This window comes from Triturus cristatus, chromosome 5_1 (assembly GCF_964204655.1).
Source record: "Triturus cristatus chromosome 5_1, aTriCri1.1, whole genome shotgun sequence".
NCBI classification, from domain to species: Eukaryota; Metazoa; Chordata; class Amphibia; order Caudata; family Salamandridae; genus Triturus; species Triturus cristatus.
This window is the reverse complement of record NC_140587.1, coordinates 884,543,707-884,570,544: the sequence shown is the minus strand read 5'-3', so window position 1 is coordinate 884,570,544 and position 26,838 is coordinate 884,543,707. Positions and strand designations below refer to the sequence as shown.

The following is a 26,838-nucleotide window of genomic DNA, read 5'->3' as shown; positions in this document are numbered from 1 at the left end:
TCACCAGCCCAGGCGAGATTAGAACTGGGACTCCAAGATCACCTCGGTGTGGAGGCAGGTGCCTTTGTTAAACTGTGCCATAGACTGCGTCAGGCCCGGGAGGGTTCTTTGGAGGCCCGACTCTGGCAGGAAATACAGAAAAAGCCTACCAGTCAAAAGCACCGACAATACTTGGATCACAGCTTACAGCTTTTAGGCGCAAAAGACCTATGGGACTTAAATCTCTCCCCATCAGTGTTAAAATCTGTCATAAAGAAATCTGTCAGGCTGTGGTCCTTTCATTCAGACAGGACAACACTTTTGAAGAGGGGACATGCCTGGGCAGTGATCGCCAACTACGAAGTGGGTGTCCAGTTGCCCGATCTGTCTAGCACATACGCACTTTATTGGAAGCGAAAGTTTTTAGCCTTGAGGATGGGAGAATGGCCCTTTTTGAAGAATCTCCCAGCATGGCGCCGGTCGGGCTGTAGCATTGCATGCAGGTTGTGCGGTTATCATACTGAATCAATGGAACATATTGTTTGTGCATGCCCAGTACTACTTCAAGCTAGACGGCAGTTATTGAGAGGCCAATGTATAAAATTGGGTGTACGTTCCTGCCGTCAAGCAATATTGGCTGCCCTTAACCCTGTGAACACCAAGTTAAACATTGGACTTGCGAAATTTGTTCATAAAGCGTCAAGACTTCTAGACTCCATTTCAGTTAGAGTTGAGATTCTGAACTAAAAGACGTTTTATCCTAAACTATATGAAACCTAGGGTGACGTATTGCATCACAATATTATTAAGACATTTACGATCACTGAACCGTATTTTATTGATTAATTGTTTTAAAATTTTTCTACAGCTAAACTAGATTATTTAAATTACTAGCATGTACAGTTGTAAATGGTTTTTTAAAAATCAAACAATAAAGAGCTTCTTGGGATGCCGTATAGTGTGTCCCCAAACATCCCGTTTTCAGGCACCCACCTAGCTGGGCCTGCCACAAACATCTTTTTCATATTTGATCTAGCTGTTTCCTTCGCTGTCTTATCTGCAAACGCATTGCTTCTCCCTACATCGTCAGTAATCGCCTCATGTACACTTCACTATTGCAACTCTTTGTGGAAGTATCAGGGTGGATAAAAGTCTATGTATCAGGGGACCATTCTGTATTCTTGAACCATGCGATGTTAAGAAACCTCTCTCTGCCCCGAGGCACCCAAAGTTATGAGCAAACCCAAAGGCGTACTGGCTGTCAGTATAAATATTGACAACCAGTCCTTCACTTAACTCGCAAGCCCGGAGAAGGGCAATAAGCTCTGCAGTCTGGGCCGACTGATATGGGACAGGGGATGTTTAAACGACTGTACGTAGCGTTGTTCTTGCATATGCTGTAGTAGTGGTGCCATCTGGTAACTTAAATCAAGAGCCATCGACATATAGTTCCCCTTGTTGGTCAGATAAAGGAACATCAGTCAAGTCTACTCGTCCCTTCGTTTCTTCCTCCTTACGATATACACAATCATGCATATAAACATCTCCATCTGGCAAAGGGACGAGTACTAACGTGGCTGGGTTCAGAGTGGCACATCGTTAGCCTGCCTCATGTTGCTTCAAACTCAGGGATTTAAAAGTCTCATCACCTGCTCCTGTACCTTGTCAATTGGAAGGGGACCCAGGTGCATGCTCCAGTGTAATCTATGCATCTCCATTATGTGTGTAGCAGAACCGGCGCATCTACCCTGTTGTGGGAGCAGAATAGGCTGGTGCATTGCTGTTTGAATCATCGCATCACCTTAAAGAACCAAAACATTGGAGCCAATGCATCGCCAACGCTGCAGTGTGGAAAGATCGATGCATTCTCTCGACTGTGTGGAGAAACCCAGTGCATAATCCACGGAACCAGTGCCTTTTGGCTTGGTGCATATATTCAGAACGGATGTATGACGTTACAACGCATGCTGTTACAACGCATGCTGTTACAACGAAAGTTTTACAACGCGAGTGCATTGACAACGCAGGACATTACAACGCAAGTCTTTACATCGACTTGCACTAGATGGCGTGCTAACATTAAAAAAGTGTAATTTACTATTCCAACTCCAGTCCACGTAACAGTAGGGAAGGTGTTGGGATAGTAAACTACACTATTTTTAATGTTAGCACGCCATCTAGTGCAAGTCGATGTAAAGACTTACGTTGTAATGTCCTGCGTTGTCAATGCACTCGCGTTGTAACAGTTTCGTTGTAATGGTAGTGCGTTGTAAAAGTTGCGTTGTAAAGGTTGTTCCCCATTCAGAACTGACTCATTACTGCTGCCACTGTATAACGAAAATAGTCGCATCACCTCAACTGCGGGATCGACATGACGCATCACTCTGCTGCACTCTGCATCTCGCTGTTGTGACCAGGATCAAGGTACTGTGGTCAGTGGGCTTGCGTGGCTCCTGTATCTTGCCCATGCTCCATCGTCATCGGCCTAAATTCTTGCCTTTGCCCATGTTCAGCGCAACCAGATAACCCTCATAGGTGCTCATTGCTTTTAAGTGCTATTTTTACCTTTATTTGTAAAACAAATCATGTCTTGACTTCTACTCATTGGATTTTTGTCTTTTTTAGGTCTTGTATTATTTATCAAATTCATATCTATTTGTCTAACCTAGTGTGGAGCCTTTTGTGGTGTTTTCATTGTGTTACTGTGTGTTGTGTTGCACAAATACTTTACACATTGCCTCCTATATTAGGCCTGCCTGCTTAGTGTCAAGCTATTAGGGGGTGAGCAAAGGATAATGTACGTTGTGTGACTGACTTACCCTGACTAGGATTGTGGACCCTACTTGGAGAAGATGTATACCTCTGCCAACTAGAGACCTAATTTCGAACAGTAGGCATGCATTGTAAGGAGTCTTTGATAGTCCTTTGTTTCTGCCGAGGATGTTGCTTTCCATCTCTAATTATTCTTGAAGCTTTTATAGTATCTCATTATTGTTTGTGGACTTACTCCTCTGTTTAACCTTTTTGGACACTGTTGTCTCTGCCTCTTACTGTGGAAACCCAAATCTTCAAAAAATTGATATTCTAAAATGTTTTGGGCACTCTCAGCTGTTGTTGGAAACATGCACTATTTAAGTTTCTAGAATGTGATACGCTCTTTTATATTTTTTATATGATTGTACTATTGTACATTGAGACTATGAATATTGTTCTACATGAATATTGAGATCAAAATATTGAAGAGCAAAATATCAAAGTCAATCGAAAATTAATACTTGCTTACCTTTTGATATGTTAAATTCAAAATGTTGTCCTCCATATTTGCATATATCGATAATATAGCTTCAATATTCAGGCGGCATACCTTTTATATAAGCTGTGTTAGTATTTGTAGGTGTAGATGGGCCCGATTCACAAAAGTAATCTCAGACAAAATCCTAACTTTCGATATTCACAGAAGTCATTTAGGAGTAGTAAAGTTAGGATTCCTAATTTTACTACTTCTAAACTGAGACAAAATCCTAACTTTACGACTTTCGGTACTCACGAAAGGCATTTAGGATTCCTAACTTTACTACTCCTAAACTGAGAAAAATCCTAACTTTATGACTTTCGGTATTCACAAGGGGCATTTAGGAGTAGTAAAGTTAGGAATCCTATCTTTACTACTCCTAACTGCCTTTTATGAATACTGAAAGTTGTAAAGTTAGGATTTTTCTCAGTTTAGGAGTAGTAAAGTTAGGAATCCCAACTTTACTACTCCTAAATGCCCTTTGTGAATGCCGAAAGTTAGGATTTTTCTCAGTTTAGGAGTCGTAAAGTTAGGCAGCCTAACTTTACTACTCCTAAATGCCCTTTGTGAATACCGAAAGTCGTAAAGTTAGGATTTTGTCTCAGATTACTTCTGTGATTCGGGCCCTATATTTCTAATAGCTATAGTGCTGCTTCCTGATTTGTGCTACTTTTGCCAAGGTGACGTTATTAGGGCAGATCAGCACAAATATTTATAGGTTTCAATGCAAAGGCAAATCTACAAAGAAAGCCAGACTGGTCTTGAGATCAAAAACAAAGGTCAAATGCCTGTTTGAAGCAGGCATTCACAAGAGGAAGTATGTTTATTCCTTTTATTTCTTAAAAAAACAAAACCAAAAACCTACACATTACATATTTGCTCCAGTGCAAAGGACACATCGAATGTGTTGGATTATTCTGAGTTTGTTTAGGCCTAGGAGTTCGCACTGCAAAAGTATACTTTGAGTACAAATCCTATGCTAGACAGCACATATTCAACTATGCTCCATCTTACAAGACTGTGTCTCACACAAGGTAGCCTGTGTGTGTACCATCATAGGGAATGACACCAGCCGTGGGCCACCCTTAGTGGATACAGTTTTGCACTGAGTCTATTGCCCTCCGCAATGCAGCACAGCAAATTTGGTTGCTGTGCTGCATTGCATGAAAACATGATGAATCTGGCTCATGGATTCTCTCAGTCACACTTAATCCTGATTTTGTTTTCAATTTGGTCGCTTACACCTCTTCTGAGATGGAAGCCAGCTGGGGCAGTAACACGTCATTGCTTTGTGCATTTGATCCTCTCTCATTTCACTGATCTTGTCTATCCCTCTCATTTGTTTTGTTCGCTGCCAAAGGTGGGTAGGTCTCCTGAGTGTCCTCACTATTCATTTCATCAATTTTTCAGGAAATTCTAAGGGGCATACCTGCTGGATGAGAGACCCTGGTTTGCCACCTCATGCTTCTCCTATGACTGCCTGTCATAAGAATGATGTGGAAAATGTGATAACTCGTATAGTACATAGATGAAAGAGATCATGCAGTTCTTTATTGAAAGGAAGGATGTGAAAGTCACCGTCCTGCACTTTCAGTGTAGCACACAACATTGGTTGCCACGTAGTTTCCAAGAGTGAAGGGATCCTCCACAATTGTATTACTTCCAGGTCTAACACGTGATGTGATGGCCAATGGCAGCTCCCCATTCTGGGCTCAACGTGTTTATCTTGAAAGCAATGCACTCGGACCCTTACCAGCTAATTCTTCACTTTTCTACAGAGATCAATTTGATGTGTGTTATTTCTTTAGAAGTCAACAAGATTTTATTTACAATTTAAAAAGTTTTTACTGTTTAAATGGAAGATCTGTACGTCAGCTTTGAAACCAATTCATAAAAATAATCAAAATAAAATTAGCCAAAACAAACAAGCAGTTTTCTAGCAAACCACATTTAAGATAGAGGAGCTAATGCACGCAAAAACTTTGAATGGTTTTCGGTTGCTTGAACCCAGGTATGATCAGTAAACCCCCAGAAGAATGTCATGGTGAGCATTCTAGGGCAAAACTGATATTTATACCAGCTTCAGTGGAAATCTCACATGTATGAAAGCATTTTGCATTCGCAAACAGTGTGAATCGCAAAATTCGGGCTTTTGCAAATGCAAATTTGCCTTTCCTCATGTATGAAAGGCTTTTGGAATTGTAATTTCGATAATCACAATATTTTGCGATTACCTGAATTGCAAATGCATATAGGAAATCACAATTTGGAAATCCCCAATGCACATGTAAGAAGTTTCTCCTAAATGTGAAATGTGCACTTAGGAAACGCTAATTACCATCAACTTCAAGTTGATGGTAACCATGAGCAAACTGTGAAAAATGAACAAAATGCATTTTACAACATGCCATGTAGCGCATACATGCCCCTAGGGCGTGTGTGTGCTTTACATGTGCACACTTTCTTTTTTTGGACCAAACACAATATTTACCTCAGCACTCTACAAATGTATGTAGCATTTACATTGAATGCTACAGCTAGTCTGTAATGATTTCTATTTAGCATATCACAGGCAAGTAAATCAACTAGTCAGTTTAGACAAAATAGCATTCAATTCAATTCAATTTCTTATTGTGGTGACTATCTATTTAGCAACAGCATCTAAATGTACAATATGAAACAATAAAAGTGTCATTCATAATTTCACGGAGAATCTGTTCTTTAAATCTCTACGTTGTCTTTGATGGAAACAATGACACTTGTATCGTTTCATATTGTACATTTAGATGCTGTTGCTAAATAGATAGTCACCATATAAACTGTATCATTCACAGGTCTTACTCACAGCACTCTTCTCTATCTGATAAAAAAGCCTAAAGGCCAATGGTCCCTTTGTAGTAATGAATTTTTACTTCTGGAACCTCTGAAGTTAAAAAATTAGCACACTGTGTTCAGGTGGTGCGACCAGAATGTCTAACTTTCTCCCTCCAGATGTTTGCACCACCATCAGTTTTGTAACATTGAAGAAGACCCTTAAGCTCTCTTCAAAATACATTTCTAAACTGGTTTAATCTAACTATGCCTAACTATTCTAACTAGAACTAGGCATTCTTCTTAAGATTTGCTTTCTGAGTCACTACCTGTTCTCTTTGCTTTAGGCTTTTTGCTTCTTCGTTACCAGCTCTTGTATCTCCTCTTCAATTTATTTTCTAATCTACCATGGTTTGGCATTTCTCCTTTATGATCATTAGGTGTTGCCTTAAATGATGCTCTCTTTCCGCTCTCATCAGTTGTCTAACTCCTGCAACTCAGTTTTACTTGCTTTCATTTTAGTCTTTGCCTTAAAGAGGACTCTTAAGACACCTGATCAGGTATCACTCCTCCAGTCATATATCTTTCTTTCGTACTGTTCACCTTATTTACACATTTTAGTATAATTGCATATGCACAATGATTACTTGTATACAAGAATTGGTGCCTAATCATAACACTTCTGTGACTGTTTCCTGCAATGCTAAGCTGTTTTTATGCTACCAAGCCATGTTTGCGCTACCTGAAACCCTAAAAATGCCTACCAAAAAGCCTTTTAAAAAAGGATCACATCTTCATCTTTTTGATTTTCAATTTAGCTTTGGAAATTTTCAGATCACAAATATTTGTATCATTTTGTTATGACCAAAAAAGGTTTTGTTTACAAAGAGCATATAACTAAAATTGTTTGTCTCATGTGCAGTGCACCCTTGACAATGCATGAATAGCAATGTTGCTGACAACATATTTATGTTATCATGATCAGTGCCGTGTAAAATCGTAATCTGATCGAAATAAATGTATTTTGAAAACTGAAGTTTGGAAAGGATTATTATTGCTAATGATTATTTTAACCCCTTCGCTGCGGCGGAAATTCTGCCGCAGCGCTGGGGGGTGCGGGGGGGGCAGCGCGGTGGTGTGGTGCTCATGACGGAGCCACTCCGTCATGAGCCACGGTTGGGCTGTGCTCATGACGGAGTGGTTCCGTCATGACTCCGCCCACGGCGCTAATCGCCTGCAAAGGCGGGGAATTAGCGCCGCGTGGGCGGCGCGGCCGCCAACGGCCGCAGCATGACGGAACCACTCCGTCATGAGCACACGGCAACCGTGGCTCATGACGGCGTGGTTCCGTCATGAGCACGGAACGAGTTAAACAACTAACACAATTGCGTTTCTGCAAATAAAGCTATTAAGATTTTATCAAACAATTGTGTATTTATAGGGCCATTACGTGTAGCCAAATAACTGTTCTCTCTACCCAGTCCTGCATCAATAATGCTGGAGCATGGGCTTCCACTTGTCACGTACTCATCACCATGGACCCCGTGTACAGGTCGATGGATATTTGATGTCAGCTGAGATGTAAGGAAATGAATCTCAATATAAATAATTATTGTTAGAAATGGGGGTTTCTAGTTTGCAGGTTTGTACCCTGTCCAAGTAGGGACCCTTCCTTTTTATACTCCTAAAATGACCCCTGCTCACCTCCCTCTCAGAGGCAATGTGTAAAGCGTTTGCACATAACACACAGTAATACAGTGAAAACACTACAAAAGGACACCACAGTAATTTTAGAAAAATAGCCACTATTTATCTGTGTAAAACAAGACCAAAATGATCAAAATCCAACATACAGTAATAAAGATATGAGTATTGCGAGAATTAACCTAAAATATAGTTTCTTGAAGCCAGTAGCTCCCTTCGGGGCTATCACGAACAAACAAATCCAACAGTTCAGCCCGACCGTGAGGTCGCGGGCCAGCTGCAGTGTCAGGAAGACCCGCAAACAGTACCTAGGAAATGCTGGGCATTGGGGATCTTGCTATGAGCTCTGAAGAGAAGACGACGTCTGTATCGGCAAGAAGTCAGCAGGTGTCGGTTCTGGAAGTCGGTGCAGGAGTCATCAGGCCTTTAAAGTCACATGCGTTGCAGGTTGAACTCCATGAGGTTGATATCAGGAGTGCTGGTGTCGATGGCGTCATGGCTTTGATGCGAAACGGCAAGATGCAACGTGTGGTGACCACAGGTCATAGTACAGGCAGCAAGTCAGGGATGGTGTATGAATTCGTTGGTGAGACCAGGGCTTCGGTGTGAAGGGGGGCAGTGCAACATGCGGTCACAGGTCATGGTGCACTTACCGGCGTTGTCATTGATGAAGCGCTGCCGTCCGTAGACCTAAAGTTGTGATGTGAAGCGGGCAATGCTTTATGCAGTGACCATTGGTCACCGTGAAGCAGTGGCGTCAGTTGGTGAGGATTGAGTCGATGGCACCGATGTCGGTGGACGAGAGCTGCAGTGTGGGACTGGGCGATGCTTCCTGTAACTCATGAGTGGTGTCCACAGGCCAAGCTGCAGGCAGTGACATCAATGTTGATATGGAGCGTCGTCATCGGTGAGACCATGGCGGAGATGTGAAGCGAGGCGATGTGAGGTATGGTGCCCACAGGTCACAGTACAAGTTGCAGCTCAGTGACGGCGTCGGCTGGTGGCATCAGTGAGACCAGGGTTGCGTTGTGAAACGGGGCAGTGCTCCAGGCGGTGCATTCAGGTCATCAGGCCAGCAGCAGTGTTGTTGATGGCATCATACGTGTTTTACTTCTGTTGAAGCACAAAACACGCAGTTCCGAGTGCTGTTGGCAGATGAACCTCAAGTCTTTGATGTTCCTGAGACTTCCAACAAGAGGCAAGCTCTACTTCAAACCCTTGGATTGCAGAAAAAGTTCATCCCAGTCCTTTTACTACCCAAGACAGAAGCAGCAAGCAGCAGGCCAGTACAGCAAAGCACACAGCAAAGTGGAAGTCTCTCCTGACAGATTCTCCAGCTCGTCTTCTTGTCAGGTTCCTTAGTCCAAGAGAGTTCTACAGTGCTGGGGTCGGGCCCCAATACTAATACCAGTTCTGGAAAAGCACTTCTTGCTCACAAGATCCAGTTCTTTCCTGCTCTGTCCCAGACACTCTCCAGGAGGTAAAGACTTCTTTGTGGAGGACAGGTGCCGCCTTTTCAGGTGCCAATGACAACTCCTTCCACTACTCTTAGCCCAAGAAGACTCATCAGCCTGGTGATGAATCATCAGGATATGCAGGGCGCACCTAAGCTTCCCTTTGTGTGACTGTCTAGAGTGTATGCAGGAGGCCCAAGCTGTCAGCTACACAGATGTGGATTCCTCAGGCACAAAATTGTTAAAGCAAGAAAATGCCCACTTTCTAGAAGTGACATTTTCAAACACACAATTTAAGAATCATCTTCACTAAAAGGTGCATTTTTAAATTGTGAGTTCACAGATCCGAAAGTTCAACTTTCTATCATCTTCCAATGGGAATCTGCACTGGAAAAGCGTTTTACAGCCAGAACCCTCCTATGGAAGAGATAGCCTTTCAATAGTGAAAAACGAAATGCACAGTATTCGCTGCCAGGACATGTAAAAACACACCACTACTTGTCCTACCTTTAAGTACACTGCACCCTGCCCATGTGGTTGCCTTGGGCCTACATTAGGGGGTCTTATATATAATAATAGGGAAGGGTTAGGCCTGGCAGGTGGGTGCATTTGCCTGGTCGACATGGCAGTTTAAAACTGTGCACACAGAAACCACAGTAGCAGGTCTGAGACACATTTGAAAGGCTACTTGTGTGGGTGGCACAATCAGTGCCGCAGACCCACTAGTAGCATTTGATTTACAGGCCCTGGACACACCTGTGCCCAATACTCAGAACTTACTAATAAATCAAATAAGCCAAGCATGGAAATACCAATCAATAGCACAATTTTAGCTTGCCCTTTAGCACTGATCAGCAGTGGTAAAGTGTGCAGAGACACCAAACCAGCAAAAACGAAGTTCAGCATACATCCAAAGAGTAGGCCAGAAAGCAAAAAGACTGGGGAAACACACCAAAAGATGCCAGGTCTAACACTGATTAATTATCATTACTTTAGTTCAGTCAATAAAGACAGTTGAGCTAAAGAGGATTATTTTCCAAATCTTTTATGTATTCATTCTTTTATTGATGTATTATTCTCCATGTTTCATCATTAAATGTTAACATAATCAATTAATCAATATTTGGAATAAGGTAAGTAAGTTCGGTAAATCAAAATAAAGCAACAATACAATACATGTAATAAGTGCTTTCCATAAAGAAACCTCCCCTGTTTAAACTAAGTTAAGATCAATGTGAGATGCGTTAAACGTTCAGATACCTATGAAGAGTTCTTATGAGAGAATCAAGCATAGGCATAACGCTTTAGCAGAATAGGCTGGAAAGTATTCTCAGCTCAAATAACAGCAGATCAAGAAATTAACTAAGACTTCTCATAAAGAGATGTCCAAGAACCACAGTACTGAGTCTCCTCTCGGAGAGTCTGGGAAAATGGAACAAAACAAGATGCTGCTCTCAAAAGGATGAATGGAAAGCTCAATCAATCTGCTCGAAAGAATGGTAAAGTCTGAAACAAGTCTAGGAACATACACTGATATAAACACACATTTTCTATGTTACAATATTTACATTATTTCTTCTTCATGTTGACCAATAAGATTTCAGCACACTCCTGGGAACAGGTCTACTCCCCATCTTTTCACCACAGTACAATCCTCTTTTTAACCATGCGTCCTTGAATGTTGCAGCACATTCTCCCATGAATCATCCTTAATGTAGTCTACATCTTTTGCAGTGTGAACCTCACTTTCAGTTGTCTAATACAACAAATGTCTATTCATTAACTAATAAACAGTATCTTTCAAAACTGCAATGTCTGCAGCAAAGAGAATAAAAACAGCGTTCACAATTTTGGTTTAAAGTGAAAAACAAGCATTTCAGCATTAATGGGCCTTCATGTTAATTTATGGCATCTTCAATTATGTCAACTTATGAATACATGCTGTATTTCTAAATTACAGGCCTATAAGTTTTAAGTATGGTTGCCGACTACAATGTTTGCATTAAACACACTTGATTTTCAAACATAAATTCTACACATTTCATTTTTAGTAAAGCATTTTGTAAATAATTAACTTTGTGTTGCCACTAACAATCACCATACATAACAATCACCATACATAAACATTTGAGAATGTTCCTTTGTTTGAAGATTCTGCTAGTGATTTAAGGCATGGGAGAAATTCATTTACAGGATGGCCCTTGACAGGAAAATAATGTTAAATATTGAAAAGAGTATCTCATGTTTTTGAGAAAGCCAAATATGGATTTAAAAATGTTATTGAAAAAAACTGTCATTTCAAAGGTCACTCATACTAAATACGTTTATTTTGTTTCTCCAGCTGCCCCTAGACAGTGCATTGAACTCCACTTTGATGAGAAGTACGCTATTGAACATTCATGGGAGTGCAAATTTGATCACATTGAAGTACGAGATGGACCGTTTGGATTCTCCCCAATTATTGGACGTTACTGCGGGGAGCAAAACCCACCTTTTATAAAATCTAGTGGCAGGTTCCTATGGATTAAGTTTTTTGCTGATGGAGAGCTAGAATCATCAGGATTTTCTGCGCGTTATAACTTCACACAAGGTATGTGAAATATATTTTTGCTAAATATGCTACCTTACGATATGAGAATGTATATTCTGGCGAATTACGGAGGCAACATATTTGCTATGTCACATTAATAATAGTGTGTTCAGCCAGTAAAGAAAGAGGAGAATTAGACGTCGCCAGGCCTCTATAGTTAGACCCTGCTAAAATATAATTGTTTCCACCTAGTTGGTTTTGATGGAGCTATTCATAGGAATTGCAGTAATTTATACTGGGGATGCATGGGGCTGTTTGTTTAATGTGTGATTGGTTGTACAAGAAATTTTACTGACATCTTAATTTGTTACCGTTATAAAATATGCAGTTTTTGCCAACAAAAGACCTTGTGGAATAATACACTGCTGTGACTTAAATGCATCCACTTTGATAGATGTAGACGTTTGTATTAGAACATAATTGCAGGTTAGTAGAGAGGGAGGTTTGATTTTCTCGACGTTTAGTGCTTTTAAATTAAAACCTTAAAGTGTTTTTTTCATTTTAATTAAAATTTCATGCGTTCAAATTGTTTAATTTGCAAGGCCAGACTGATTATCTAGCAAAGTTGAATGAAGGCCAAAAGAAATGCAATGATCTTGGAATATGAATGGAAAAGCTTTGCTGTGATAAAGGGTAAGATGCATCCATCAGGACCCATGTTTTTCTATTTTAGAAGCATAATAAAGTAGGCCAGGTTTAACAAGCACTACTGCACATTCAAGATCTTTTAATCATGGCTATGATTTAGCAGAAATGACATGGTATTGGTGTATCTGATAGAAGAAAAAATAAGTGTGAGTGGAGTTCTAGTGCTGATTCTACCATCATCCCATTAAATAATATTTTCACCTTCTTAAAATTGAGGAAATATCACAATTGGTGAGAACAGTTGAAACGTGCATTTCTACTCATCTTGCATAGTTACTGTGCTACTGTGCATATTTTTTAAATTGTATATAATCAAGAATAGCATAGGTTAGCCATCCCAGGAGAAGATGTTTGAAAATTATTTGCTTAGTATGATTTCCACACATCAAATGATGAAGCGAGGAAGAGATTCTTAACAAATTTTAGTGTTATGAGCGGCTAATTTGCATACTAATTGGTGGAATATTTTGTGCCGCCACTGCTGATCCTTATGCATTCTTTTGCACTATAGCATAGTACTGGTAGTCTATTTAACCGCTATGTGGTCCATATAGCTTGTAGGAATGCCATTGGTCATGATTAGAAAAGTGGTGAAGCGGATTAGCAAATTTGCACCATTGTGATGATATCAATTTTCCCAAGTTTTTCAGCATTGCCACCAATTCGATGCTTGAAACAATGATCCTATTAAGGATTGATGATAGTTTCCAGTTATCATCATCAGAAAGTAGATTTTTGTGCAGCACATAGCTGCTACTGTGCAGTGTGGCTTTCAGCAGGGCAGGTGTTGAATTTGATGCATTGCAGGAGTCATTTTGCAATTTTACAGACCAAACAAAGCAAAATTGTGCATTCACTAATCATTGCAAGAACATATCAGGTTAAAGGAAAAAAAACGTTTTTTTGCCAACTGCCAACAGAAATTTTGAGGCAAAATTGCTTAATTTGCTGTGCAAAACTGTTCTGCCAGTGTTGGAATGTAGAAGGGAACCACATGTTTTCATGTCACGAGCCACCACTTTTCCTTTCCAGGACTTTGCTTTAAAATATAAGTGCTGCCAGGTGCGTTGGGCCAATTTAAAATTAACTAAGACTACTACTCCCAGAATGCACTAATATGTAAAAAAAAATCAAGGAGTAGAAAAATCGTGTCCCTGTCACATGGAGCCATTTATTCACCCTGACAATACATGTAACGCAACTCTCTTTGATGAAGAGCTAGCTCTCAAACTGTTGTGGTTCATTAATACTTTTTATAACATTTACTGATATTTCAGCTGCTTGACTGATAGCAGATAAAATGGGTGATGTCAAGGGAGTGGCTGGAACAGGAATGGCTTTTACTTGTTTACTTATGTGGAACAATTAATATGAAGCCTGCACTCGAACTGCAATGGGTTCCATAACAATGGGCTTACTTACAAGCCCTCTTTTAAAATGGGAAAAAGTGACGTACCGGCGGCGCAAGTGGCTTGTAAATAAGCCCCCAAGTGTTTGTTTGTGTGCACAGGGGCGATGGTCATGCCGTTCCAGCTAGTATGTTCCTTTCGGAGCAGGATTAAGGCTGATTTATAAACGGCACGCCGGTGTTTATAATGGTACGGTGAGCAGAAAAATAATGAACTGGAAGGTGGCGCGGAGTTATTACCCGTGAAAGAGGTTATTTCAAGCAATCATTATTCACATGTTGAGTCTGCTTTTGTGAGGCTAGAAGAGAGAAAATTATGACTTTCCAGGCGGTTATAGAAGTATATTGCCTTAAAAGTCAATTCCCTAAAGTGTTCTGGCCTACAAAGGGTACACTCTGGTGGGTACCATAACCTCTGCCAACAGACATCAGAAATTAGGAAAAGACCCCAAACGTGTGGAAAATTACAAGGACTATTTTATTCATAACATTTTGAAAAGAGGGTGTTAATGACGAACACTGTGCTCCTCTGGCATGTAATCTGTTAGTGATCTGCCATTAGGGAGAGCTCTTACCTAGACAACTCAACTCTTAATCAGAAAATATACCTGGCCTATATTTACTAAAACTTTCCACTGGGTTTACACCATTTTTGTTATGCAAATCTGGTGCAAAGTTTTGAGGTGATATTTGCCATCAAACGCAAATCAGGATTTATGTTGGATTGTATCCCAAAATAACACAAAGTTGTACTATGCGCTGCTTTATATTACATTCTGTAAAGAGGGTGTTCCATGAGTGATACATGGGCGTTCCCGTGGAACCACCCATGGAATTTGATTCACAGACCCATCTTAAAAAAATGGTAGACAGGGATGAACGGAATGATATATGTGTCTCACGTGCATGCTGCAAATAAAGCCTGCTGCTCATGATGTTAAGAGTGCTTGGTTTGTATACATCAGATATGTGCCAGGGCCTAAGGAATTTCAAATGAGGCCACTACACGTTGCACTACCAACAGTTATAGAGAGATCTGGGAAATCTCAGTTCAGGTGATGCCCACACTCCAACAAATGCTACAATTTCAACAAGTCCATTTCACCTAATAAAAATACCAAGCCACCCAGGCTGCACAACCTGGTGTGTGTGTGGATGTGTGTGTGTGTGTATATATATATATATATTCACTTAAAAAACCATAGGTTTCACACATGTTATAGTTAGGTGGATATTTCACTCGTAAAAAAACAATGAAATTCCCCCGTTATAGTTAGTTCAGATAACTATAACTCGCGCGCCCGCAATCCACTGCACATGACGTCACATATTACATCACTCATGACATGGTCAGTGGCATCACTCATGACATCACTGATGACATCATCCTTGTGATAGAGTGGCGGTCGCGCGAGTTATAGTTATCTGAACTAACTATAACGGGGGAAATTCATTGGTTTTTTACGAGTGAAATATCCACCTAACTATAACATGTGTGAAACCTATGGTTTTTTAAGTGAATTTGGAAGGTTTTTTAAATGCTAATTCCTAACTATAACGTGTGTGAAACCTATGGTTTTTTCAGTGAATTTGTACGGTTTTTTAAATGCTAATTTATTTATGTATTATTATTTTTTTAATATATTTATTTTATAATAAACTACGTATTAAAAATTATTATTTTTTTTTTTTGGTTTTCACCCTGCGATTTTTTATTTATTTATTTTTTTTTATTTTTTATTTTGGGGTTTTTCAGGGTGCGCGCACTGTGCGCGTACCCCCGCGATTTAAAAAAAAAGAATTTTTTTTTTTGCCTTCGGGGTCCTTCAGGGACCCCCTGACAAAGGCTAGGGGGTCAGGAACTCTCTTCCCTGCCCCCTTTTCACGTTCGCCACCTTCCTTTTTCACTCTCGCACTGAAAACAAACAAAATGGCGGCCGACACTTCCTGATTTCGACCGATTCGAACATTGACTAACATGTAACCACCAATCAGAATTACGCTCGCGCACGTTAGGGTGCTCGCACGGTGCGCGCACGGTGCGCGCACCCTGCGCGTGTATAGATATATATATTGTTTTAAATGCTATTTTCTCTGGCCAAACCTGCAAAAGGCACTTCATGGACCTTATGGCTACCTCTCTGACAAATTTCATATAATTCTGTTCAGCCGTTCGGGCTGTAGCTGCGACTAAAGTCCCTATGGAAAAATCCATGGGGAACGTGTTTTGGGACCCCCCCTTTTTCTCAGCCCCCGCTTGACGAATCGCCCCATTAGTTTTGAAAATTTCGCGAAGATTCGCCAATCGGCGCCAAAGTTATTCAAAATATAATTTTGAGATTTCCTATGGAAACTCGGTCCTAACTATAACTACTTACTGGCGACCGCCAGTAGGTAATATACACACACACACACATATATATATAGCACCTTGAGCCCCCATCCACAAGAGGTTGGCGGACCAGTGGCAAAAAGTGGTTTAACTCAAGATGTTTGGGAAACGCCGAAGCACCGCACCCTGCGACGAATCGCCAGGCCGGAAATTGCTGGATTGTGACTTAATGACAGCATCCATACTTACTGAAGCGGTGGGTGTCCAGGCACGTTGTGGGTTATTACACAGTTGGAAGAAGAGCTGGAGACTCCGCTACCTTTCCATGGTGTCATGCAGGGTGTACGGGGGAAGGAGCTGCAGACACCGCACATTAGGGCAAATACTTACGTGTTTTACCTGCAGCCCGCAGACTCAGAGCATCGAGTCTTCAACATCCTCCCTGTAACAACCTGATAGAGTAGTATAAAATTGGACATACGTTGCTCCTGGGATGAGGTAGAGGTATCCACGCGCTTGGAACCGGAAATCTTAGAATCTCTAAAACCGAAGCGACATCGAGATTTTCTAAATATATCGGGGATCAATGTAACGGCTCCTCATGAAGGTGTCCTTTTTTTAAAAAATACAGCATCAGTCTTATCCTACAGATGAGCTGTATAGGCAACAACACTTAGTTCAAATATATAGATCTGCTCATATACCCTCGCAACCCGAAGGAAATCAAACAGTAAAAAGCAGGAAGGCAGAATATAAGGCCTTCATGTTCCCGCTGAATTCAGCGCATTCCGCTTGACAACTTAAAAGCAAGAAGTCTACTAGTACCGACCTTTTGGATGTACTAGCCAACCTATAAGATTGTCTGTACCGTGGGAGATTAGAATAATATTGTCCTGAAGAAGGTGGTCCTATATCTTTAGTCCTCCACCGAAACGCGTCGACGCAAGTCCCAAAAGGCAGACTGTATACTGGAGTGACATCTGTTCTCGAAAAAATTAATTAGCAGTATCTACACTGTGGAGAATAGTTGATTTGGGTCTTTTGTCTTCCTTTGTATTTTGGATTAGAAAACATTTTTTCTTACCTGTGTTCTCCCTATGTTCTGAATTGCTTTTTTATTGTAACTTTTATTGCTTGCTTATTGCACAACAAGTATAATGTCAAACGCTGATTTTATTGTTCTGTAACTATCTTACAATTTTTATTGCGTTATGTTTTTAATAAAATAGAGTATTTTGTACATACAACAATTTGGGACTAGGGTTCAGAATTTGGTGTCTTGTTCTGGTGATTGATTGTGTTTGATACCTGTATGAGTTTGTGTGGTTATCTGTACATGTGCCAAAAAGGGGAATATTTCTTTGGACAACCTGATAGAGTGCCCACACCAATCCCGAGTGAGACACTCTACATTTAAAGTGGACATTGGTTAGTACAAGCGATGTGAGGCATTTGAAAAAGGCACACCACGCCGAAACATATCATGCCGTTCATCTTGAATAAAGCGAGTTTTCCAGTGTACCTGTGTGGTCTCCCGTCATTTTGGGAAAGAGAAGGATCTTTTGTTGATGTTTCGGTGCGGCCACGAGCACCTTGAGCCCTCATCCACACGAGTTCGGCGGACCAGTGGCAAAAAGTGGATTAACTCAAGACGTTTGGGAAACGCCAAACCACCGCACCCTGCAACATATTGCCAGGCTGGCAATTGCTGGATTGTGACTTCATGACGGCATCCATACTTACTGAAGCGGTGGGTGTCCAGGCATGTTGTGGGTTATTAAACGGTTGGATGAAGAGCTGGAGACTCTGCTCCCTTGCCACAGAGTCATCCAGGGTGTACGGGGAAAGGAGCTGCAGACACTGCCCACTAGGGCAAGTACTTACGTGTTTTACCTGTAGCCCGCGGACTCAGAGCATCGAGTCTTCAACATTCTCCCTGTAACAACCTGATAGAGTGCCCACACCAATCCCGAGTGAGACGTTCTATATTTAAAGTGGACATTGGTTAGTACAAGCGATGTGAGGCATTTGAAAAAGGCACACCACGCCGAAACATGTCCTGCAGTTAATCTTGAATAAAGCGAGTTTTCCAGTGTACCTGTGTGGGCTCCCGTCCTTTTGAGAAAGAGAAGGATCTTTTGTTGATATATATAGATATATATATTCTATAATCTATATTCACTTATTCACTTGTTGGAAATTGTTGACGTTGTGCACTGCTAAAAAAAACAAATAGCACTGCTATGTAGTGGACTGTCAAAAATAAGTGCTTGTGGTTAAGAAATAACTGCTGGTTATGAGCTCCTGAATCACATCACAAATTAAGCACAGGATGTTTGTGCTGTTCCTCTATACCTGTATCCAATAAAAGAATCAGTGTGAAGAAGCAAAATCATATGTTCATGGGATAGCATAGATTTTAACACTGCGCATTTTGCAGCATGTTACTGTCTGCTTCATTTCTGTGCCTTGTTTATTGTCAGTGGTAGTGGTTGTCTATAGGAGATTTTGTTCATTTTAATCAAAAAGTTTAGCAAGAAATAATTGAAATGTTCATTTTTAGGTCTCGCTGAGTCAGCGCGCATGCGCTGCTCGGAGAGATATTTAGTAGATGAGTTTTCAAAGTGCTGCTGGCTGGCGATAAGCTTGCGTTCACGCGAGCGTGCACGCGCGCAGCTGGCAGCTTTGCAATATGTACAGCGGCGATCACTTTCACTTTCACCCACGCAGCCTACTTTCACTTTTCCCATCGCGCGCACGCGCAACACTCGTGTCCACTTTTTGTCCACTCCTTGTTACAATTCTTTTCATACGGGTGATGGTTTTTTTTGGCTGGGAAATACAACAATGATATTTACTTCACTAATAAAGTTACTTTTGCAATGGAACACAAGCCTTTCCTCGGTCGCGCAATATTGTCATTGAACTTAAACAATAAAGTTACTCTTGTTATAGACACAAGCCCTCCCTCTGTTGCGCCGCTCTACATGAGAACGTTTATATACTTCCAGTTCCAATTAGATCGATTAGGTTAACGTTCTAGTTTTAAATAGCGCTTACGCAGTATCTTTAAAAGTGACCTCCGGCCTTGTCAATTACGTTTCCTTATCCGGAACACAGTGATCGGCCGTGAGGAGTTTGGAGCACAAACGCTTCAGGTAAGACCCTGTCCGGACATTTTGTTTCAAGGCAGCAGTGCCTTCTCAGCACGGCCAATGCTTGTTAAATTATGCATCTGTACTCAAGTCAACAAATCCATGTCGGCGGTCGCCAGACAGAACGGGTTCAGTGTGAGTCTAGAGGCGGAGCTTCGGTATGTAGTCTGTCCAGATCCGGTTAGCAAATGTCACCTCAGGCGAAAATTACATTTTGTTTCAAGGCAGCAGTCCCTTCTTAGCACGAGCTGTATTTACGTAACCAGTGGCGTAGCCAGTGTGTCATACGCCATGAGACACTTGGCATTAGACACAGTGCAACCCATCTCACCACAATGATGCAGCACTTACAGTTTTGTGTGTCTATACTTCGCATGATACAAATACTGCGAGCATTGCACTATGTACGTGTCTACACTATACTCCACATTAGACACAGCACAGTCCTTGCGGTCTGCACATCTCACCGCACTAGCCACAATGATGCAGCACTTAGTCTGTGTGTCTACACTTTGCATGATACAAATAGTGCTATGCTCGCAGTATGTAGGTGAGTCTAGACACTGCGCAGTTCTTGCGGTCGGCACATCTTAACACACTAGCCACAATGGTGCAGCTCTTACAGTCTGTGTGTCTTCACTTCGCATGTTACAAACAGCACAATGCTTGCAATATGTAAATGTGTCTACACTACACTCCGCATTAGACACAGTGCAGCCCTTGCGGTCTGCACATATCCCCACACTAGACACAATGGTGCAGCTCTTACAGTTTTGTCTGTCTATACTTCACATAATACAAATACTGCGAGCATTGCACTATGTACGTGTCTACACTATACTCCACATTAGACACAGCACAGTCCTTGCGGTCTGCACATCTCACCGCACTAGCCACAATGATGCAGCACTTAGTCTGTGTGTCTACACTTTGCATGATACAAATAGTGCTATGCTCGCAGTATGTAGGTGAGTCTAGACACTGTGCAGTTCTTGCGGTCTGCACATCTCAACACACTAGCCACAATGGTGCAGCTCTTACAGTCTGTGTGTCTACACTTCCCATGATACAAATAGCACAATGCTTGCAGTATGTAAATGTGTCTACACTACACTCAGCCACAATGGTGCACCACTTACAGCTCTCTACAGGTCATTTTTGACTACTCTTGCCAGAAATATTTTAATAATTGTGGTAAGTACTGTTTTTGGATCAGCATAACCGATGTGGAGGACCAGTTTAGCACTAAGTCACTTTGGGGCATATCAACAACAACCGGCGATAATTATCTCTAAGCGCACTTAGCGCTAGGATAATTATCGCCGGCTAGCGTGAATTTTTATCGCTGAGATAGCGTGCTATTAGCAACGCTTATCTCAATAGCGATAAAAATCCTCACGCTAACGTGAGATTATCGCTGGAAACCCAGTGATAATCTCACGTTACCTTGTTGATAGGGACAGGCAAACTTAGCCATGATATCCTCCTTCCATAGGATATCATGGCTAAGTCTGAAAATTAGCAGACGTAAAAAAGCAGCGTTAAACGCGGTTAGCGCTGCTTTATTTGTCTCTAACAGGGTTAGCGACATTCTTGATAATAGGAGAAATATCGCCTAGCGACATTTCTCCTATTATTTTACTCTGGAACGCCCCCTTTGCATCTCATTAGAGATGCAAGGGGAAGCGTAGAGTAAAAGGGTGCTAACATGCAAATTTGCATGTTAGCACCCTGTTGTTGATAGGGCGCTAGTTTTATCTCTCCTTTTTTGGCTTTTAAAGCCAAAAAAGCAGAGATAAAGCCCTTGTTGAAATGCCCCTTTATTCGCTGATTGCACTGCATGCTGCTATGACGTTTCCCTGACCGCACTGTAAACCATTGTGTTCGTTTGTAATTTTGCACATTTGATGCTTCCCGGGTCAGTCATTTTATCATAGTGTAAAGCCCAGGGCAAGAACGACAAATAAACATGATGTGACCAGACCTCTCTCCAGGTGAGGAATTGAGAAGTGAATATTTCTCCTTTGCCTCAATCAGAAGTGTGTGGCTTTAAGACCAAAATGTTGCCCTGCAAGTCTCTTTTGCACTTGTTGCTTTATAATGACTTTTGTTGTTATAAAGATCGTCATTGTATCAGAATTACCGGCTTTGACAGGTTTAATAGCATACTACTAAAATTCAAGTGCCAACCCATTAAACACTCAACTGAGTCCCGTGCAATGTGTTGAAAGTACCTTCTTAACATGCAAACATGGAACCGATATATTCAAACAGCGCCACCTGGAGGCAACCTGATGCACATCTCCTTCAGCGGTTTAGTCATTGGACCCGAAAAAATATCGCCAAGCTGGTGTGGCGGCAGTAGAGAATGTCTTAATGTGACCAATGTAGAATTCGTGCAGTCATTGAGGAGGAGAGTAAATGGAATGCTGTAGGTCCATTCTTAATGTTACAAAAAGAAGTAAAGAATTTTAGCACCCAGTGCCATCGCGTTCTTTCCTCTGGACTTTACATTGTTTAGCACCTTTCTCTCTCACATAAACAGAAATGCATCAAATAACAAAAAAAAACTCCTTCATACTATTATTTATTTTAGGGTGCGTGCATATTTAATATTCTTACTCTAAGACTATCTCGTGCCAAAATGACTGATATGGCTGAACCTCACTCTTCCCTTTCTCACAGGGAACAAAGATTGGAGCCATTGGCGTCACTACTCTTTTTGTGCAAGGTTATTTTTGTTAGCATTTACAGCATCTCAAAATGCAGCATATCAAAAACATTTAAACTTTTGTTTTAAAAATCGGATCATTGCAGGTCAATTTAAACATACCAATAAAGGCCAGACTTCTAATGTTGGAGGGAAGTTTGGAGTTCATTGGTATTGAGAGAGCAACATCCCATATAGGGGCATATCTACAAGGCGGCGATATAAAATTATCGCCGCTTTTGCGGCCGTTTTCAGGCGAAAAGCTGCTATAATTTTATCGCTATATTAGCAAGGTCACGCTATCGCGTGAAACCTTGCATTAGCGCCCGGATTCTTAACGCCCAGCTTTGCATCTCTAATGAGGTGCAAAGTTGGCGTTCCTGACCGTACATGACTGGAGAAATGTCGCTAAGCGACATTTCTCCTATCATCAAGCCCCACGCTATGAGGCATAGTAGCAAGAAAAGTAGCGATAACCCCTGTTATCGCTACTTTCCTTACGCCTGCTTCAGGACTGACAGCCATGATATCCTATGGAAGGTGGATATCATGGCTAAGTATGTGAGGCCCTATCATCAAGCTAACGCCAATCTTCGTGAGATTATCGCTGGGTTTCCAGCGATAATCTCACGTTTGGCAGTTAGCGCTAGGATTTTTATCACTTTTGAGATAAGCGTTGCTAATAGCATGCTATCTCAGCGAAAAAAATCCACGTTAGCCGGCGATAATTATCCTAGAGCTAAGTGCACGTTGCGATAATTATCGCCGGTTGTTGCTGATATGCCCCATAGTGTTCTGGCAGGGGGTCTTTCTCCCACTGACTAATCCACTCTGTCTCTGTAGCGATCACACCTCCTGTGTGCTGGCAGCGACTTCAAAAAGTCAATATTCAGCCCCTCTGGGTGTCACAACACTACTCCTCCCATTCACACTTTTGCTTACTCTACAGAATAGTTGAGTCAATAAAGACAAAACCTATCTCCTCGATTATTCTGTTTGCTATTTCTTCTCTCCAAACTATCCAGACTTAACATGGGGAATTGCAACATTCTGAGGTCTTGTTAAAAAGTAATTTGTCTCTGCAGCAAGCTTCAAGACTGTTTCTCTTCTATCCTTCTCTGGAAGCACTGCAAGAGCAATGTCAAATTTTCCATCCTCCAATCACTTCTTCGTCTTAGGAAGCCTCACCACCCTTTCCAAGCTCATGGGCCACCTCTGTGAAACCAGCGTGGTGCATAGGTTGCTTTGAGGTCGTCCCTCGGCTTCTGATTCCGCCTCTTTGTTGCTTGCCCATATCACTTATGAAAGCACACTGCCCAAAAGATGTTCCACAAAGTCCCCAGCATGGAGCAGCAGAGGTTTGCTCCCATGCCTCAGCGATCCTTAGCCATTAGTCAGGACCTTTGGGTATTCCAGAGGGCTCACACGCACCCACTTCACCAGGACAGTGAAGCAAGTGGTTCAGTGTTAGCCAGGAGGCAGATGAAAGTCAATCATACCCGCAAAGCCTACTCCCACATAAGAGTCCTTCAACGCCGCTGGCATAGCGTGGGGAATTCACAGTCAGCCAGGTGCCCACACTCTGCTTTTCTGAGTGGGGCAGTGCCTCTTCCAGTGCTCTCACCACCCTCCACCCAATGTAAGGATGACCGCTGTCATCTTACCTCTTATGTCGCAGGGCTCACTGGCATTTGTGTTTATTTGATACCCCACTGCTGAAGTCCAAGATCTCTACTGCAGCTCATTCATAGACCTGTTGTCTCCTACATCTTCCTTAGAAGTGTAGCTCGGGGCGGTCACTCCTATTGATGGTCAGTGCCGAAGAAATATCCATCACGGAATCCTCCACCATTGTTTCTTTCGGACATCCCTACCTGCCTTGGCACTCTGCACAGTTACATTTCCTTGTGGGTTGTGGCTGTCTAGTACCTGCATTTTAATCAAGTGCACATTTTATATACATACAAAGAATGTAAAATATTTAATCTGCTGTTGCCTACTTAGTATGATGAATAATCAGGATCCTGGTATCTTTCAGGGAGGAGTAGTGTGCCTAATAAAGATTACTGCCAAGGATCACCACCTTTGCATCTCTCAAAGACACAATACATTGATATTTGTGCTTCTACTGAGGTCACAGTAACTTGTGGTTGTGCTCTAGCGAGACCCCAAAATGTGTCTCTGGTACTGTGCCATCTCACTCGAGGAAGGTTCTGTCAGGAAAAGGGATATGCCAAAATATGCCACAAAGCCTGTGTTCCTAAGAAGATGCGCATGTCTTAGCCTGATGTCCCAAACGTTTGCCTTTCAAGTGGGTCCCCACTCTCCAACTAGTTACGGAAAAGCATAAGCTATAGCCCTCCAACAATGCCCCATTGGGATGTTGATTGACATCTAATGCAAGTATGGGTCGATACAAAAAGTTTCTTGTAGAAACCAGTCGCTTGAGAATTGTTCTAAACACGTATCCCTCTCCCAGGTTCTGTACTTCACAATTTCTAACCAATATTACTTTGCCTTTAATGCCGTTCCACAAAGTATGCCTGTCTGATGGCTTTATTCAATGACTTACAATTCTAGCTGTACGCTTGTGCTGTAGATGCTCCTGTGTTGTATGCTGGTCCCCTTTGAAAGTGGTTAACTGCATTTTCTATAAAGCTCCAGTGCATTAGATAAGGGTTTTCTGTATTGTGCTGTATCACAGTGATGTCTTTTGTGATGAGTACCTATTGGCAGTCAAGAGTGAGCTGAGAAACAAGCATTGGCATAGCCAATAGGTCTCGCCTTTGGGACCTTATAAGTGTTTAGTTATCCAGCACAATATCCTTGGTGCAACAACATCAAGTGTTGCATGGCTAAACACTTATAAGGTTCCAAAGCCGAGACCTATTGGCTATGCCAATGCTTGTTATGTTTATGTTTTAAAAATCAAAATCCGGAATTTTAATTTAAAGGGAACGATCTACTTGCTTCTGTTGAATATTAGGAGTGTTTTCATGAATAATATCTTGATGTTATAGATGACTATATCAATCGGAACTTCTTTTTTTAGTAGTCGCAAGGTATTCTTTATCATAGCATACGCATCCAGTGGCGTAGTAAGAGGGGGTGGGTGGTCCGCCCTGGCCGGTATGAGTTTTGGGGGCAGAAGCCTCCACCCCCACTCTTACTTGAAGCAGTAGCGGCAAACGCAGCAATTGCCAGCACCCCTGCTCCGACATGTGTATGGCGCAAAGTATCGCCAGCACACTCCGCACCCCTCACTCTCCTACATGCGGTCACCGCGGGGCGTCAAACTCATTGGTTGCCACGGGCGTGCAAAGGTCTAGCTACCCCACTGTATGTATCTGTGTGTGCTTTATTTGTGGCTGATCTTTAGTTGTTTATTAAGATGCCATTTAAATCAAAGATTGACTTTTTCTTTGAAATTAAATCGATCGACATTAGGTAGGACATCTTTCAAATTCGCAACACTGCAATATTCCTTTTGTTTTCAGTGCTTCGCTTCTATTACTGGAATGCAAAATAGTTCTCACCAACAGGTACTTACAGCCATCCAAGCGGGAAATTTGAAATATGATCATACCAATTTTCCAGGCACGCTGCACTATGACCAGGGCATTTGAAATTTTCAGTTCTTCATACATGACCTTTTTGTATCTTACTCGAAGCTACATGTCTATGTTTAACATATATGTCAATGCTTGAACTTGATTTAAAAAGAGACTGTACATTGTTACTATAGTGTCATCTGAATTTTATCGTTCAAGGATCTTTTGCGCAAATAAGCTGGAATGTAAACTCATTTTGCGTCTAATAACATTTTACAGGGAAAAAATCCAGTTCCTAAATGTAATTTAAGCATTTAGGTCTTTCTACAGTTCTAAAACATTTGCAAATGCTTTAGATACAGCAGGCGCAGTCTCTGTTTTTTACATGTTTGAAAACAGTCTTTGCTTAGCCTTTTGGGATTTCTTGGACAACTATTTGATGTGTTCTTTCTTTACGTTTCCATTGTAGATCAGTAGTTCCAATAGTGGCATCTCCTCCACTAAAGAGGAGGAGCGTTGCCTCACTGCTCTGCAGCAGTGAAATGAAGGAAAAATAAAATGATAATAACTCGAGGTTATCCTGCTGCAGCAGCTTTGCAGGGTGGGGCGGGGCTGCTCTGACAACAGGAGCAAGGGGAGGAGTGGTAAGCAAACTTTGCATGTTCTCCACCCAGGCTGCAGTACAGCCTGGGTGGAGAATATGCCCAGGCTCCCATTCCCTGGCTGCGCATCGAACCACAGCGCTCAGAACAATCACAACGCTGCATGGCACAGTTGTGATTGGCTTAAGGGAGCATGGATATGCTTCCTGTTCCAGCTGCACAGAGGAGGAGGTGAGACGGATGCGAGATGCAGCAGTAAGTTAAGTTTTTTTCTTATTATTTTTGAACCCCCTTACATCTCCCCGCCCCGCCCACCACTCTACCACCCCAATCCGTGCCAGCTGCCACTGAGGTCCAATATTTTCAGGGTTTTAAAGGCTCCTCTCATCGACCCAGAAGTCCAAATCATGCTCGTTTTCATAGCATCGTGTTGAATTGGCTTCTAGGAGCGATTAGGATATTTAGATTGTTGGTGGAAGTCTGAGTACAAGGCTTATTTTTAGAACTAACAGAGATCAAGCATGAAGTAACAGAATTCCATACTGTTTAGACAGAACTTTTTATCCAAATCACAAAATTGCAGTAAATTGCGCTTTGCAGAA

General features: G+C 41.7%; 1 protein-coding gene across 2 annotated transcripts in view; it reads left to right on the top strand.

The window, feature by feature from the left end:
- The window catches only part of NETO1 (neuropilin and tolloid like 1), a 677,063-nt gene that overhangs the window by 69,560 nt on the left and 580,665 nt on the right, over positions 1-26,838 (top strand). For both annotated transcript variants that reach the window (XM_085605913.1, XM_085605914.1), the window contains exon 4: positions 11,582-11,830. In XM_085605913.1, the coding sequence (XP_085462039.1) occupies positions 11,582-11,830 (249 nt within the window). The remainder of the gene's footprint in view (positions 1-11,581; positions 11,831-26,838) is intronic.